Source organism: Agelaius phoeniceus, chromosome 9, assembly GCF_051311805.1.
Source record: "Agelaius phoeniceus isolate bAgePho1 chromosome 9, bAgePho1.hap1, whole genome shotgun sequence".
Classification (NCBI taxonomy): domain Eukaryota; kingdom Metazoa; phylum Chordata; class Aves; order Passeriformes; family Icteridae; genus Agelaius; species Agelaius phoeniceus.
Genome location: NC_135273.1, coordinates 22607924 through 22622379, shown reverse-complemented (window position 1 = coordinate 22622379; position 14456 = coordinate 22607924). Strand labels below are relative to the sequence as shown.

The following is a 14456-nucleotide window of genomic DNA, read 5'->3' as shown; positions in this document are numbered from 1 at the left end:
TTTTTTGGAAAGAGTTTGAAAGAGTGCCTTTTGGCTTGTTCAACATCAGAGAAAGACTGACGAATCCCAAATTAATAATCAGCCCGTGGAATAAAAACACAAACTCATCTAAAATACTATATTAAGTCCTGTCAGAATATTCCTGGAATGCTGAAATTTGAATGCTGAAATTTTTTGGTCCAAGAGAATCATAGAATCACAGAATATCTTGAGTTTGAAGGGACTGACAAGGATCATTGAGTCTGACTCCCGACCTTGCACAGGACACCCCAAGAGTCATGCCCTGTGCCTGAGAGCATTCTCCAAACACTGCTTGAGCTCTGTCAGCCTTGGTGCTGTGACCACTGCCATGGGGAGCTGTTCCAGTGCCCAAACACCCTCTGGTGAAGAACCTTTTCCTGATATCCCATACCTCCCCTGAGGTAGGAGCTGTTCAGCCTGGGTAAGAGAGGGCTGTGTGGAGACCTTGTAGCAACCTCCAGTATCTGAAGGGGGCTGCAGAGAAGCCAGAGGGGCACTCATTGTTATGAACAGTAGTGACAGGACAAGGAGTAGTAGGTAAAAACTTAGAGGAGAAATTTAGGCTAGATATTTGGAAGAAATTCTTTACTGTGAAAGTAGTTTAACACTGGAATACGTTGGCCAGGGAGTTTGTGGATGCCCCAGCTTGGGCAGCGTTCAAGGCCAGGTTGGATAAGGCCTTAAGCAACCCGGTCTAGTGAGAGCTGTCCTCCCCATGGCAGGAAGGTGATCTTTGAGGTCCTTTCCAACCCTTAGCATTTTGTGATTCTACTATTTTTAAAAAGAGAAAACAAGGAAACTTTTTCCTCATGCTCTCTACAACTTTATTTCACCCCATGCTCAGTGTGCTTGACAAGAATTCAGTATATTATTTTTTCATATGATATTTGATTTACTGACTACAGAGACTGTTTTGGGTTTTTTTTCCAGCATTCTAGAAAATCCCTTACAAACAAGTGATGTTAATTGCCATAGCAGTGTACTGATTTATGTGTTAAAATCTGATTCATGTTTAAGCAGTTGTTTTTAAATTTCAAAGAAAGCTGTGGTTTTTACTCAGAACTCTGCATCTGTTTCTTTGGTTTTAGATTGAGGAGGATACGTGGCAGAAATACTACCTGGAAGGAGTTGCAAATGAAATGTATACAGAATATCTGTCTAGTGCCTTTGTGGGTTTGTCCTTCCCTGCAGTTTGTGAGTAAGTAGAAATACATTTAATATGCAGAAATATTTACCTTCTTGTAAGAGAAATCTAATTTTTTTGCATGAGACCTTTTCACTCTAATGTGAGGACTCTTAAGTCCTAATGTTGCTACATCAGATGGTGTCTAATAAAATAAACATTAAAGCAATCACTGCATGGAAGAATCTGAAACATTGTAATGCCTGGTTTCAGGAGAGATTTGTAATTAAGTGATTGTAAATTAAAGCATAAATGTTTTGTCTTGAACAAACTCATCAACAATCTTTTAAAATTGAGTAATTTGCTCACAAGTACTATCCGGTTATTTTTCTTATGATTCCCATTCTTTGAGTAGTGGTGGTCAACATGACCATCTTGGCTTGTGCTCTGTTCCAAGGAAACTATTCATTAATTTAAACAGATGTCATGGAGTCATATAAGCAGTGTGGCACCCAGAGCTCCACAAAAGTGGTTGCAAACCATTTGCAACAAGTAAAGTATGTGAGAGAAAAGATATGTCTGTTCAGTTATGAGAAAGAAGCACATAGTACATAACCATAGTGCAAGCTTCATTTCTGGCTATTGAAAAATGCTTAGCCTAGAATGAGTCTGTGAATGAGAGATTTGTATGCAAAAGGTTTGTATAATAAGTACTCTGTCTCCATAATCAGGTTAGTTTAGCACACTCATATTTCCTCTTTCTTCCATTCTTAGAGGAGGAAGTAGATGGAGAAGTAAAATACAATCTCTTATGTAAAGGATGAGCATGCTTCTACTCCTCTAACTTCCCCACCTTTCCCAATTTTAACAGGAGCAAAAACATGGCACAAGAATGAGGGGGAGACAACTGTTAGACAAATATTATCCATTTAGAAATTGTCTAGGATGTAGCTATGACAGAGCCCAGTCTTCAATTTGCTGGTAAAGTTAAGGGGTTTTCAATCGATCCTTCTACTGTGTCAGCCAAACTCTGTTGAGTTTACTGAGGGGAAAAATTTTTAATATAGGCACTAAAGTTTGTGATTTACTGAAACCGGAAATCTCACAATATAATGCAGAAAAGTGTATTATATTCAGAACGAATAGTAGTTTGTGCTGAATGAATAGTATGTGCTGAATGAATGAATAGTAGTGTGTTAACACCAGCTACAGTAATGAAAATTAAATCTCCACACCAAATAATTTTTAAATGTGTCAAGTTTCTATATGAGTTTGTAGGAAGATATGACTGAGACTGTATTTGACACAAAGCTGACATTCATTTATCTGTGCTGGTAGAATGGAGATAAAATAATCAAGAAAGAAAGGGTGCTTACTGAGATTTAGAAAGAGGTCTCCTCAAGCACTTTAATTAATAAGTTTAGTGCATAGATATTCTCATTAATGTAAGAATTGACTGCTCAGTTTCCAGAAAAAACAAAGGACAAGGACAGCAAAATGTCCATTGCATTGGTTTGTGAAGAGGAAAGTGAATTAGCGGATAGTCTTAGTGTATTCAGCCACCTGTGAGATATACAGACTTTGAGAACAGGTCTTGTAGCGTAACTTTTAAAATTCATGCAGTCAATGACATTTTAAAAGTCTGAAATTAAATGAAATGTTCTGCTTTCTCAGGTTATTTGTCATAAATGCAAGTCTAGGAAAGTGATTCTTTTGTAAATAGGCTGCCATACAGTCTGGATAACAAAGAGTGTGCAGAGACAGTAAGGATGGGATACTCAATATTGCTGAAGAATTTCCAGCTTCTGATGTCAACACTAGGGTGAAGAATTAGACGGAAACAGAAGTTAATATCAGTCTGCAAGTTATATTTATAACTCCACGTGTGTGTACTGTGTGAACGTATTCCAGCAATATATTTTGAATATGTGAATGTAGTTCCTGACATTCTATGCCCTTGGATATTGCTGGACCAGGTGTGAATTATGTTGATTGAAGATGACTTAACCAATCTGTCTCCCACTAGTGCAGAGCCTCCTGATATTTAATAATGTAAGGCTAACCTTCTCCCAGGTTCTAGGCCTACCACTCTCTAGCCCAAAATGTTCCTGATGAGGCCAGCATATCTCTGTATTGACACTCAACCAGTGGGAGCAGCCACCTGCCCATATGTGATGTTGGTTGTGAAAAGGCACTGACTCCTGGCCTCTTCTCTTGCTGCAGGCTGGTGTTTGCGAAGCTGAAGCTCTTGATGATAGCCATAGAGTACAAGTCGGAGAAGCGCGAGAGCAGGTACGGCCTACGGCACCAGCCTGGGGAGTGCTGGAATGCACTGTCAGCAGTTTTGCCTGCTTTTTTTTTCCAGAATGAGCATAGCTATTCTTTGAAACATTTCAGAATGTAATTAGCATGCCATCGCATTGCAGCATTTCACATAGGACCGAAAGGGAATTATTTCTGCCCTCTTCCTCCCTAAAAGTAACCCATGTCAGAATGTTTAGTAAAAAGTGCAGTAGTACATATGTCTCATCTCAGGAGTGATTTTATTTACGGAAAAGCTTACAATTTTTGTGTTTACAGCATATCACTTTTAATCAGACGTCCAACATACACTACTGAAAAGAGAAAAATGGAAAACAGATGTGATATCAAAATTCATTATAGCTATGTGTATTTTCAAAATACAAATTTCATTTAAATTAGTTTGAGGGAACCAATTTAGATATGTTACAGGATAAACAAATATAGGGTAAACATAATATTTAAATAAAATTTAAGTATCTGTTCTGACAAAACTTACATGAATAACATAATGAAACTGGAAAAGATTAATTTAGCCTTGAAATTACCAATTGGCTGGCTATTTTCATTAACCAAAAAGAAAAAAAAATCATTATTCTTAGTACAGATTCACAGATGGGAAGTGTTTCTTGCATTTTTGTTTTTGTGCAAAGGTTCATAGAAACATGATTGAACATTGGAGTCAATCTTCCATCGCCTTGTCCATTAATGTTTTAAACAATATTCATTTTTATGTAACAAAAATATTGTAAATGTTCTCTGAAACACTTGGAGTGTCATATAAAAATATATGGCAATACTAACTCTGAGAGGAATTTGATTCTCCTCTTTTGCAATTACATTTTGTACTGCTCTAGTAGACCTGAATAGATACATAGTAGTTCATCTTCTTTTTGGCCACTAATTACCTTTTTGTGGCCAAAGGGCACTTTTGGGGACAATTGCTTCTTCTCACAGGAGAACCAATTCTATCAATTGAACTCATTCTACATTTTCTGGGGTTTTGAAAGTTTAATACTTAGTATTAACTTTCATAATTTTTCTTAATTAAAAAAATCTATAAAATCTGTGTTAGAAATTTGATATGGAAAAAGCAGTGTTGCAACTATTTAGGAGCATTTCCATGCCCTATAGTTGATTTTGCTGGATTCTTCCATATATTGTTAAATGAAATGTGAAGTGGTGTATGTACTATTGGATATAATTTTTGATCACACTATGCTGATTAAGAAATCCTTTTTTTTTACTATCAGATTTTTTATGCTGTATTTAGCTTCTTTGGACTCTTAAATTACTTTTCCATTGAAAGACCTCATTCTGCATTGGCTAATGCAAAACAATCAATCTATTCTTCTGTCTATGAACAATTTAATCTTTTGCTAGAAAAAAGAAAAATACAATAATAACAGCAGTGGAACAATTTACCAAATTTTGTGTCTTCAGTATTAAGAAATATTTGGTTTCTGTTTTTCTCCTAACAAATATTGGCCAGCTTTATGTTGCCATTACTTCAGTTGTCATTTACTTACAGAAGTGCTAATATTGCAGTCTTTTACAGTAATAACAGATTGTTCTTGGCTTCCATATCATTCTTTGCATTAACTTCAGTGGAAGTTGGATTGAGTTCTTAATCAAAAGGTGATGCAGAGGATCCCACAAAAACTAAAACAGTGAGATACAATCATATATTTCTTACTTAAAGCCACACAGGTAACAGCTTGCAATAATTATTATAGTAGGGAAAAAAAGAGCCTAAAATTGCTGGAAGCAATACTAACAAAGAGATATTGACAGCTAGATTTGTTGAATATGTATGTAGCAAGAGGAAGATATACAGGGTAGATAGTCACATTTTCTTGTAACCCTGATCCACAGCAATATCTGCTGATTTTATTAACCAGTGACAATTTTATAGTCACTGTTTGATCAGTCACAGAGCTACCTGCAGCATATTACTTTTCTACTTGTTCCCATGCTCTTCAAGTCGAATATGTTAACTAGATATTTGTGGTTTTCTGATCTTTTAGTCAAACCAGAAAGGTAATGCAACAAAACTTCAATTTCTCACCTCCTAAGTATACTTGCGTTTCCATGCATCTTATTAAATGAAAAGGTGCAGAATTAAAATCAAAGTTAGAATTACACAGTTTAGAAGCACAAGCCCTTTTTGAGCAATGTAAATTTGTCATTTGTCAATTATGTTTGTTGATACTGATATTGGAAATATTTTATTCTGTTCATATCCAAATTTCTTCCTGGTAATTCTTCATAAAGGAGAAGTGGGAGCGGACTATGGATATTCAAGTTTTCAGTCATTTGAGAGTGACAGAACTAGATACATGCTGATTTATTTTATAATTATACTTTGCATTTGTGTTTTGTAGAACTACTATGGAACAAGTTTTATATCATTTAAAATTTAGAGAAACAACGTTAAATATAGCTAAAAATTTAGAACATTATGTAGATGGCACCCTTTCATGAAGATCTAATACTCTAATTCTGTTTACTGTAGGGAATTTGAAATCAATAGTAATTAAAAATTATCAGAACTCTATCCAAGCTAATATTGCTGTATATGTTAGTGGCAGTTGAGCTTCCTGCCTGCAGATGGTTTTTTCTTCATTTTTCCTGACTACTAATAAAGCTACACGAAACAGAAAGCACACCTTGATAACAAGTTTTGTCAGTTTAGGTAGGTAATTAATAACAATTATGATTTTACAGAATTGCTTGAAAGCTGATATTCAAGCCTAAATATAATTAATGTAGTTATAAATATGATAAATGTATATTAGTTTTCATATCATGGATAGAGTATCTAGAGTACGTTTATCGTTTTACGCAACTGCCTCTCATCAAGGTATCTTAAAGATTCATTAAAAACCCTATGATTAGATTTCTTTCACACCTTTGCATTTATATATTTAATAATATTTAAATTATTTCTCAGCTATCAAAGAAATCTCTGACTTTACAAAACTTAATTTAGAGTTTCTGACTAGCTACTAAAGTCTGCACTCTAGTAACTCCAGCTCACGATATGAGTTAACCATTCCTTCATCTCTAATTGCTTTCTGGGAATGTTATAACCCGTGATTAAGAACAGGAAGCACTTAAATTATTTTTTGTCTCCCTGATGCAAGCCAAATACTATCACTTAAAATTTGTTCTTAGCTTATTTGGAGAGGTTTTGCTTTTTTTGTAGAAAAATGCAAAGGAAACATGGAGAACACGAACCTGAAAATATCCCAATGTTAAATATATAGCAAAAAATAACAGTTCAAAATTCAGACATTCAAACTCCTCATCTGAAATCCCTTTTAGAGAGATGTCTGCCTTCCTTTCCCCCCTGTATTTTTATTCTACATAACTAAGCAAGAAGGAAAGCCTAACCAGGATTCTTCCCTCCTGCTCCCCATTTATACTCCACTTGTAAAATTTTCTCTTTGTCTATCCATATATTTGTTCTCATTCTCAGCAGAAAAACCTTTAAGCCTTGAAGACTTTTGAATAAAGGGTTTTTTTGCTTTTGCTTTGGTGTCAGTTGATTTCTTATCAAAGTGTTTGATTTGCAATTTTTTTCTTGTCGTTTGCAGAAGCCGAAAGCGGTATGCCCTCTTCGTTACCTTTCCTTCCAACCTCAATCCTACCTTCACTCCTTCTAACTTCAGGACTAATTCCTTGCCAAGAACACAGGAAGATAACATCTTTGTCTATCTTTCTCTGTATATACACACACATATATACCTATACATATTCATCTATCTATGTGTGTGTGTATATATATCTCTGTGTATATATTTATATATGAGCCCCCAATCTCAAAGAGGAGAGAGAGAACAGCATTTTGTCTCTCCAGTGTTTCTTGTGACTCACGCACTAACTTCTTTGCAGGAAGTACAAAATAAAAGAGGATTCATTTTTTAGGCTTTTTTTCCCCTTTGTGGAGTCATTGGTGTATCAGATCATTGCATTTGAAAAGCAGATTTCACTGTTAATCTCTCCTGTCCTCATTTTGACTGTATCATGACGATGTATATTTCGTCTTTACCAGCCCTTGTGCTGCCATGTTGTTCATATTCACACCTTCATTGATGTCCTTCTTACCCCAGAGTCTTCCTTCAAAACACGTCTTACAGTACAGTAGTTCATGTTCTCTTGCAGTCTCATTTTCCATTAACAGCAACCAAATACCTGATTCTTTGCATTTCTGGTCCTGTTTTGAGTCCAGTTACTCATAATACAGTACTCATTAAATTTTTTTGTACTGTTCCAGTGAAAGTGCCATGGATTATACGTCACATTCATTTTAATGACATTTATTAACTCATTTATTAAGATGTTACTGAATGTATTTTTTTCTCAGCTTTGTAGTTTTTTTGAGATGGCATGTTTTGCATTTTCTTTGGTGTACCATGCTGTGAGTCCCTCTCTAGTCTACATTCTATCATGCTGCTATTGGTTTGGAAGTTGATAAGGCATGCTCTTTCATATCCTTGTCTCTCCTCATCTCTCTTCCCCCAACAGCTTTTTTTTTTCCCCCTCATTACTTAAAGCAGTCTGTCTGACTGTCAGTGATGGTCTCTGGAGACCTGCTGTCATTGTCCAGACATTTCAATTTCTGTCTTCATTGTACTCTTCAAACTCTATTTTCTATGTCTGTTCTGTTGTGTATGTTGTATGTGTTATGTGTATTTAAGTTTTAGTCTTATCTTCCTATAGTTTCTGAGTAGATGCGTGATAAGAGAGGTGGCTTCCTGTCAGTTTGGCATTATTGATATGATCCAACTGCAGAGAAGTTACTGCAACACTTAGCATCTCCAAGGATCTGTAGCTGTTGCACCTCTACTTTGCTTCTTGCTTTTAAGTATATCTTATCTTGTGGTGAAGGCATGTTAATGCTGGCATGATGAGCAATATGAAGAGGTGTTGTACCAGGTGAAGTTGCTTGCTCCCAGAATAAAGTTTATTGTTCTGCCTCATTGTACTGATAATGAATCACTTCTGGAACCAGAAGGAATAATTTAATTGTTTTCAAGTGTATTGAGTTCACCATCACTATTGAACTAGTTTGGAGTATGCTAAAATAAAGTACCTCATGCACATCCTCTAGACCTTGACTTAGGTGCTGTTGTAAAAAACTTAAGTCCTGGGAGCAACCTTTTATATGCTTGTAGTAATTAAGCTTTAATATACTGTAGCATGTAATGTGCACTGTGTCTTTTGCCTTGTATTCTTTTCAGTGTCTTATTAGATTTTGCTGTGTAGAGCATTATGAATTAATGTCAATGATAGAGCCCAGAAGAAAGAAGCAATATTTATGAGTTACAATCAGTGTGAAAACCGGTATGTGCACAACTCCCACTATGAGATTTGTGCATTTACATTCACACTCACTTGAAAACATACCCTGAACAAATATTATTTCCAACTACTTCTGTAGTTGGATAAATGAGTGGTGTGTTTTAAAAGGCCATTATGCTAATAGTGGTACTTTTTATCTGGGCATAGCATGAAACAATCAAGAATAATAGTTGTTTTTGTTTAAAAGTATAGTAGCTCTAGTAAACAGTACCACATAATTTGTTTTAGATAATGTATTTATAGTACTTAATATTATATCTTCCTGATTACTAGATGATATTGCTACTGTTTGAGTTGCATGGGGAATGGTACAGTACATCTACCACAAGATTTAAAACAGAATTGTTACAGCTTTTGCCATTCGTTTGGTCAAAATTTTGGTGTTTGTGTTTCATTTATTTCAACAATTGGTCTTTCTTTTTCTTTAGAGTAGGTTGATGGCAGTCACACAGGTAGCCATACAGCTGAAAGCAAGCAAACAAGAAAAGAAGTAGGATTACTAAATCAGACAGGTTTCCTTGATGCAGGGATGAACTGTTCAACTGGTCTCTGATAATAGGTTTCATCACACCTGACTTTGTCAATCAAAATGTTAAATGTCTAATCTCCTATTAGTTATCCAGACTTAATCCATAATTGCAAAGGAAGAAAGTTCTTGAATGCGTTAGAATTTGGTCCTAAAATAGGTGAGATTAATCCCACCTTTAGTGCTGTCTAAAATGTAAAGTTGAAATTAAGACCAAACAGGAATAGTACATAACAGAGGCATGGATAAAGAAAATCCTTAAAAGACCTCTCCTCATCCATGTCTCTATTGGTTGACCTTATCTGTGCTTTCAGTTTTCAGTCCTCATGTAGTGCTGCTAAAATTACCCTTGCATATTTGCTGTGCTGTACTTGCTGGGCATCCCCACATGCCTTTGTCAGCTCAGTTTAAAGACTTTCACCACGCTGTTCCATATTATTAAGATCCCTCTTTTGTTCTTCTCAGAGAAGGCTGACAGTTATGCAGATGACAGATCTGAGTGTCAGCTACTGTACTACCATGTCTAGATTAAGAGTTCAAAGTTCCATCCATTCACAACTTCAGCAGTAGTGGAAGCCTCCTCAGTTTCAAGCTGTGCAAAGCAAATTGTGGAGCCATGCCCCTTAACAAGTGGCCTACCAGTAAATACTGCATAATGTTAGTACTGCATAATGATGGTTCAGACTCTGACACTGACTGGTTGCTTTTTCTATGGAGTTCACCTAAAAGATGGCTGAATAGTCTAGAAAGCTACAGGAAACATTTTTCATCTCCTACTGAAATCTTTTGTATGCTGATAAATTATTAGAAGTAATGTTTTAAATATTTTTGTAATATGAAAAGCTATCGGCTTTCCATAACTTTGTAAAAGTGTTTTAGACCAAGAAAGATAACTTGAGTGAAATATGTGTGCTATTTGAAAGCAGGAGACAAAAATCACCTAAGAGCAGAAATCAGTAAAAAATAAATAGCTGCAGGAATTAGTCCCACCCCAAATGTCAGTTCAGAAATTGTCTTAACAGTTTGAGTCTCCAATTATTAGGTTCTCCATCAAGTATCTTTACATTCAAAAAACCATAGAAGATACACAATTAGTAAAGGAAACCTTAGCTTACTTTTAGTGCTTTAAAGGAAGATATAATATGGTATGCTTTAGCTAGGTCAGAATATTGGTCTCTTGTGCAGTCAGTCATCCATGCACTACCAAGAAAGGTATTGAGCAGCACTCGTCTTCTGGAGTAGTTTCAGATAGATAAGAATGGATGAACTGATATTTTTTAATGTATCTGTATTTTATTGAAGGTAGCATGTATACTTAAAATATCAGAAAGATACAATTCAATAAGTAAGTTGGGCACAATTAACACACAGTGAGAAACATGAACAGATATCTGTTCTCCCCTGTCATATGAAAAAGTCATCATGTCCAATCTGAAATTTTCATTGAATGTAAAGAAAACCATAAACATTTGTCTAGAATTTCTGTGACCTTGTTCGAGTTTTTGGGGTTTTTTTTGAAACTGTGTATCTCAAATGTGCACTGATTTCCATTTGTTTTTCACTTGCTAATATTTCTATCACTCTGGGAAGACACTTTCAGATGTGTAGATAATATTAATGATTCTTTCCTCTGCTTTAAGTGAGAGATTGGATGGGGCTTTGAACAATCTGTTCTAGTGAAAATTATCCCTGACCATGACATGAGAGTTGTAATTAGGTGATTTTTCAAGATCTCTTTGAACATAAACCATTCTGTGATTCAGTCTGTGATTCCTAAGAGTCCAACTGAATTCAAGGGTGATATCTACATTTTCAGTGTGGGACATTTTCATTGCTCTTAGGTGCATGACCCTGCATCTAGTCACCAAGTGAATCTTTAACAAACGGGGTGACTTTTGCAGATAAGTGTAAAACACTGGTTTCCAGAGGGCATATTCCATTCTACAAGTGGCTTTCTAATTGTAATATTATCAAAAAGTAATGGAACTCACTTCTCCTGAATTTATGGTGGTGAAGTACATTAAATTCCCATTGAACACATTAAATCATATTTAATTTACATGGCTTTAATTGTCATGTGTCCTTAACATTCATGTGTGAAGGAGCAAGCAATCATGTGAGCCCTGTCATGAAAGGTTTTTTCCTGAGGGATGTATTTCTGGAATTGCAGTCATTAAAGAAATGATGACTACATGTTTTTAAGCTTGTTATTACTTGACTACTTTGTGAGATAACCTAAACTAGAAATGTTATAAAATTACAAAGTTTGATCAAGATCCTACAAGTTTCTAAAGTTCTTGGCCTTTCTTGCTTGGTTTCATGAGCTGATTTAGGAGATAAAAAAATCAAATTGTGCTTTATGTTAAAAACATGTATTTGGAAAAATCAGTGTCATTTTCAGTAATGTTTTTTCTGATGTGTGGCACAAAATGCATATGGATTAGCTATATATGTTGCTATTAAACCTCTTGAGTTTCTCCTTTTTCACCTTTTCCTTTGTAGCCTTGGATATATATAAAAATGAGACATTAGCTGAAGCTGTCTCTCCTAAAACTCCTATTTAGTTTACCATGTACTTGTATTCTCAACTATGGGGATATATATGCATATTTTCATATTGAAAAAAACCCATGCATCTCTAAATAACTGATGGATGCATTTTTCTTGGAATACTCAGAAGACTGTTTTGTTTTTCTCTGTGCTGTTTGTTCCCTATATTCTGTTTTAATTCAAAACATTTCCCTTGCTGTATATATTAGAGTGAGTGCTTATCAAAGCATAACTTCAGCTAAGGCCACTACAGGTGTCATAAGAAATAATTGAGTTGCAGCTTTAATAAGCTGTACATTTAATGTATCCATACAGCTCAGTAGAAATTGCTCATGATTTTGCTCTGGTTTGTATATAAGCCCAAAGCTTTATGAGCTTCTTCTGTAACTCTTAGCCAGTAGCAATGATGGGGCAAATTAGTTTTCATTTCCAACAGAAGCATTAACTGTGATCACATCCATATTTTGTGGTTATAAATACATTGTATTTGTGGAAAGAGGTATATGTGAATGAAGTATAAGATCTGACAAAAATAAAGTCTGTACACTGACCCATGTGAATTGATTTTATGTGTCTCAGAAAACCTTGAGATACAAAATCATGCTCACAATACATTGCATCCTAAATGAAGCCAGTTACTTCCAATTTAAGACTATGTTCCCTGCATCTCAAAAGAACTGCTTCATTGGTTTATTACTTCATCAAACTTTAAGTGTCATTATGAGAATTGAACATTTATAGATCTAGTGGTTACCTCAGTTTGTGGAGTTTGGGTTGTTGAGGTTCAGGTAGAATTTTTTTTCCTCTTTGGTACGGTTTATCCATATCCAAGAATTGTACTGGGGGGAAAAAACCAGCCTGGGTCCATGAAAAAAAAAGTGTTAATCTTTTTTCACTGAAAAGCTATAACACCTATGTGACTTAAGAATCAAGTAAGGAAATAAAAAGTATTTTTCAGATAGAGCAGTACCCATTTGTACCTAAGAAAAACAGCCAACCCAAATTATATTACAAGACCTTACATATTTTATAAGGAACAGTATAATCAATACATGAAATTAGCCTCTATAGAAGATTTTTTAGTTTAGCAGCTAAATTCTCAGTTTAATGGCAGGTTACTGCATACTAGCAGGCAGGGAGGAGGAAAAGTGGAGACTAAGATGGCCAGTATAGCACTCTGCAAGTGCTAGCAAGTACTTTATGTGTTCAGGTGACAAAAGCTTATGCAGGAAAGCTAAATCTGCCAGCCTATTTTTGACCTGAGTAAGTGGTTTCATATGAAGAAATTCTTATGTAGTTGTTTCTTTTTATTTTTTTCTTTTATCTGTTTTATTCCATCTCGAACCTGTGAAAATGCATTTTAAAACTGCATTAGGTAGAAGTTTTCATTGCAACTGCAGCCATTAGGCCCAATTCACTAACAAGGAAATGCTAGATATGACAGTAGATGATACTAGTTGATGATGGATGATACTAGTTTAGCTGTGTAACTTTATTTCATCCCATTTATCTGTGTGTGTAATACAGGTGTTCCTTATATCATCACATTTCATTTTTTGCAAATATTAGTAAAGTGTGCTGTGGAAATTAAACCTGCTTTCTGTGGTGATACCTTCCAGTTCCTGTAGTTCTCCTCTCCTTTTTATTTGTTGCAAAGCTTGAAACTGTGAATGAAGGAAAGGAAAGGATATCTGGGTAGATGCTTTTTTTGAGATTTAATTTCTGTTCCAGCTTCCAACATAGGCTATCTGTGTGAGCAGGAGATAATAATTTAAACCAAACTTTCTACTGCTGATCTCTGATTAAGTATATTCATTATTTCGGGAATCAGAGGCTTGGCTTTTGGAAATGCTGAGCATTCTCACAGCAAATGTTCCTAGAAAGTCTGTTTGAGCTATGCAATGCTAAACACTTAAAAAGATTTGGCCTATAAGCATCCCAAATTAATAAGTACTATATCTCATAGTTGCTTAATCTCTCCTCTGTAAAATGGGGTAATACAATATCTTCATTCTTCCTGTCAAAGAAATTGTTTATGAATCTTTTGCATGCTGTAGTGATGAACATTGCAGAAAAACACACAAGAAAAATATGATGCTGATTTTCAAGAGAGATAAATTACAGGAAGCCATGGCTGAAGTAATGGCAGTAAAACACCACTGAGTGAAGTTTCAGATTGTGAGAAGGAAGGAGTTTCTGGGTATTAAATTAAGAACTGTATCTTAAGGTCTACATAAAGGGGGCTGAAATATGACTTCGTGACCAACCTTTTACTTCTGAACTCATGAGCATTTTATTTTGTGGCCTGCATATTCTTGTCATAAGATGTTGCAGGCATGTGGAATTACACAAAAAAAATGTGCACATTATTAATCTTTCAGATATATTATGTTGTCATAATAATTTATTCCTAATGTGTAGAGAATATTTAACATATTGAATAAGAGATGTACTGAGATCCATTTTCCCTCCTATCAGTTGCGTGAAAGACTTTGGACCTTCAAATTTTAGTAATGTATGTCTGTTCAGCATTGTGCTTTATTTATTTATGTGTATATGTACTTCCCT

At 35.2% G+C, this 14456-nt stretch overlaps 1 protein-coding gene across 27 annotated transcripts in view; it reads left to right on the top strand.

Annotated features, from left to right (window-relative positions):
- The window catches only part of KCNMA1 (potassium calcium-activated channel subfamily M alpha 1), a 414944-nt gene that overhangs the window by 288894 nt on the left and 111594 nt on the right, over positions 1–14456 (top strand). For 17 of the 27 annotated variants that reach the window (XM_077183251.1, XM_077183250.1, XM_077183249.1 and 14 more), the window contains 3 exons: positions 1110–1219; positions 3368–3436; positions 7045–7056. In XM_077183251.1, the coding sequence (XP_077039366.1) occupies positions 1110–1219; positions 3368–3436; positions 7045–7056 (191 nt within the window). The remainder of the gene's footprint in view (positions 1–1109; positions 1220–3367; positions 3437–7044; positions 7057–14456) is intronic. The other 10 variants (XM_077183261.1, XM_077183260.1, XM_077183256.1 and 7 more) reach the window with 1 other exon arrangement.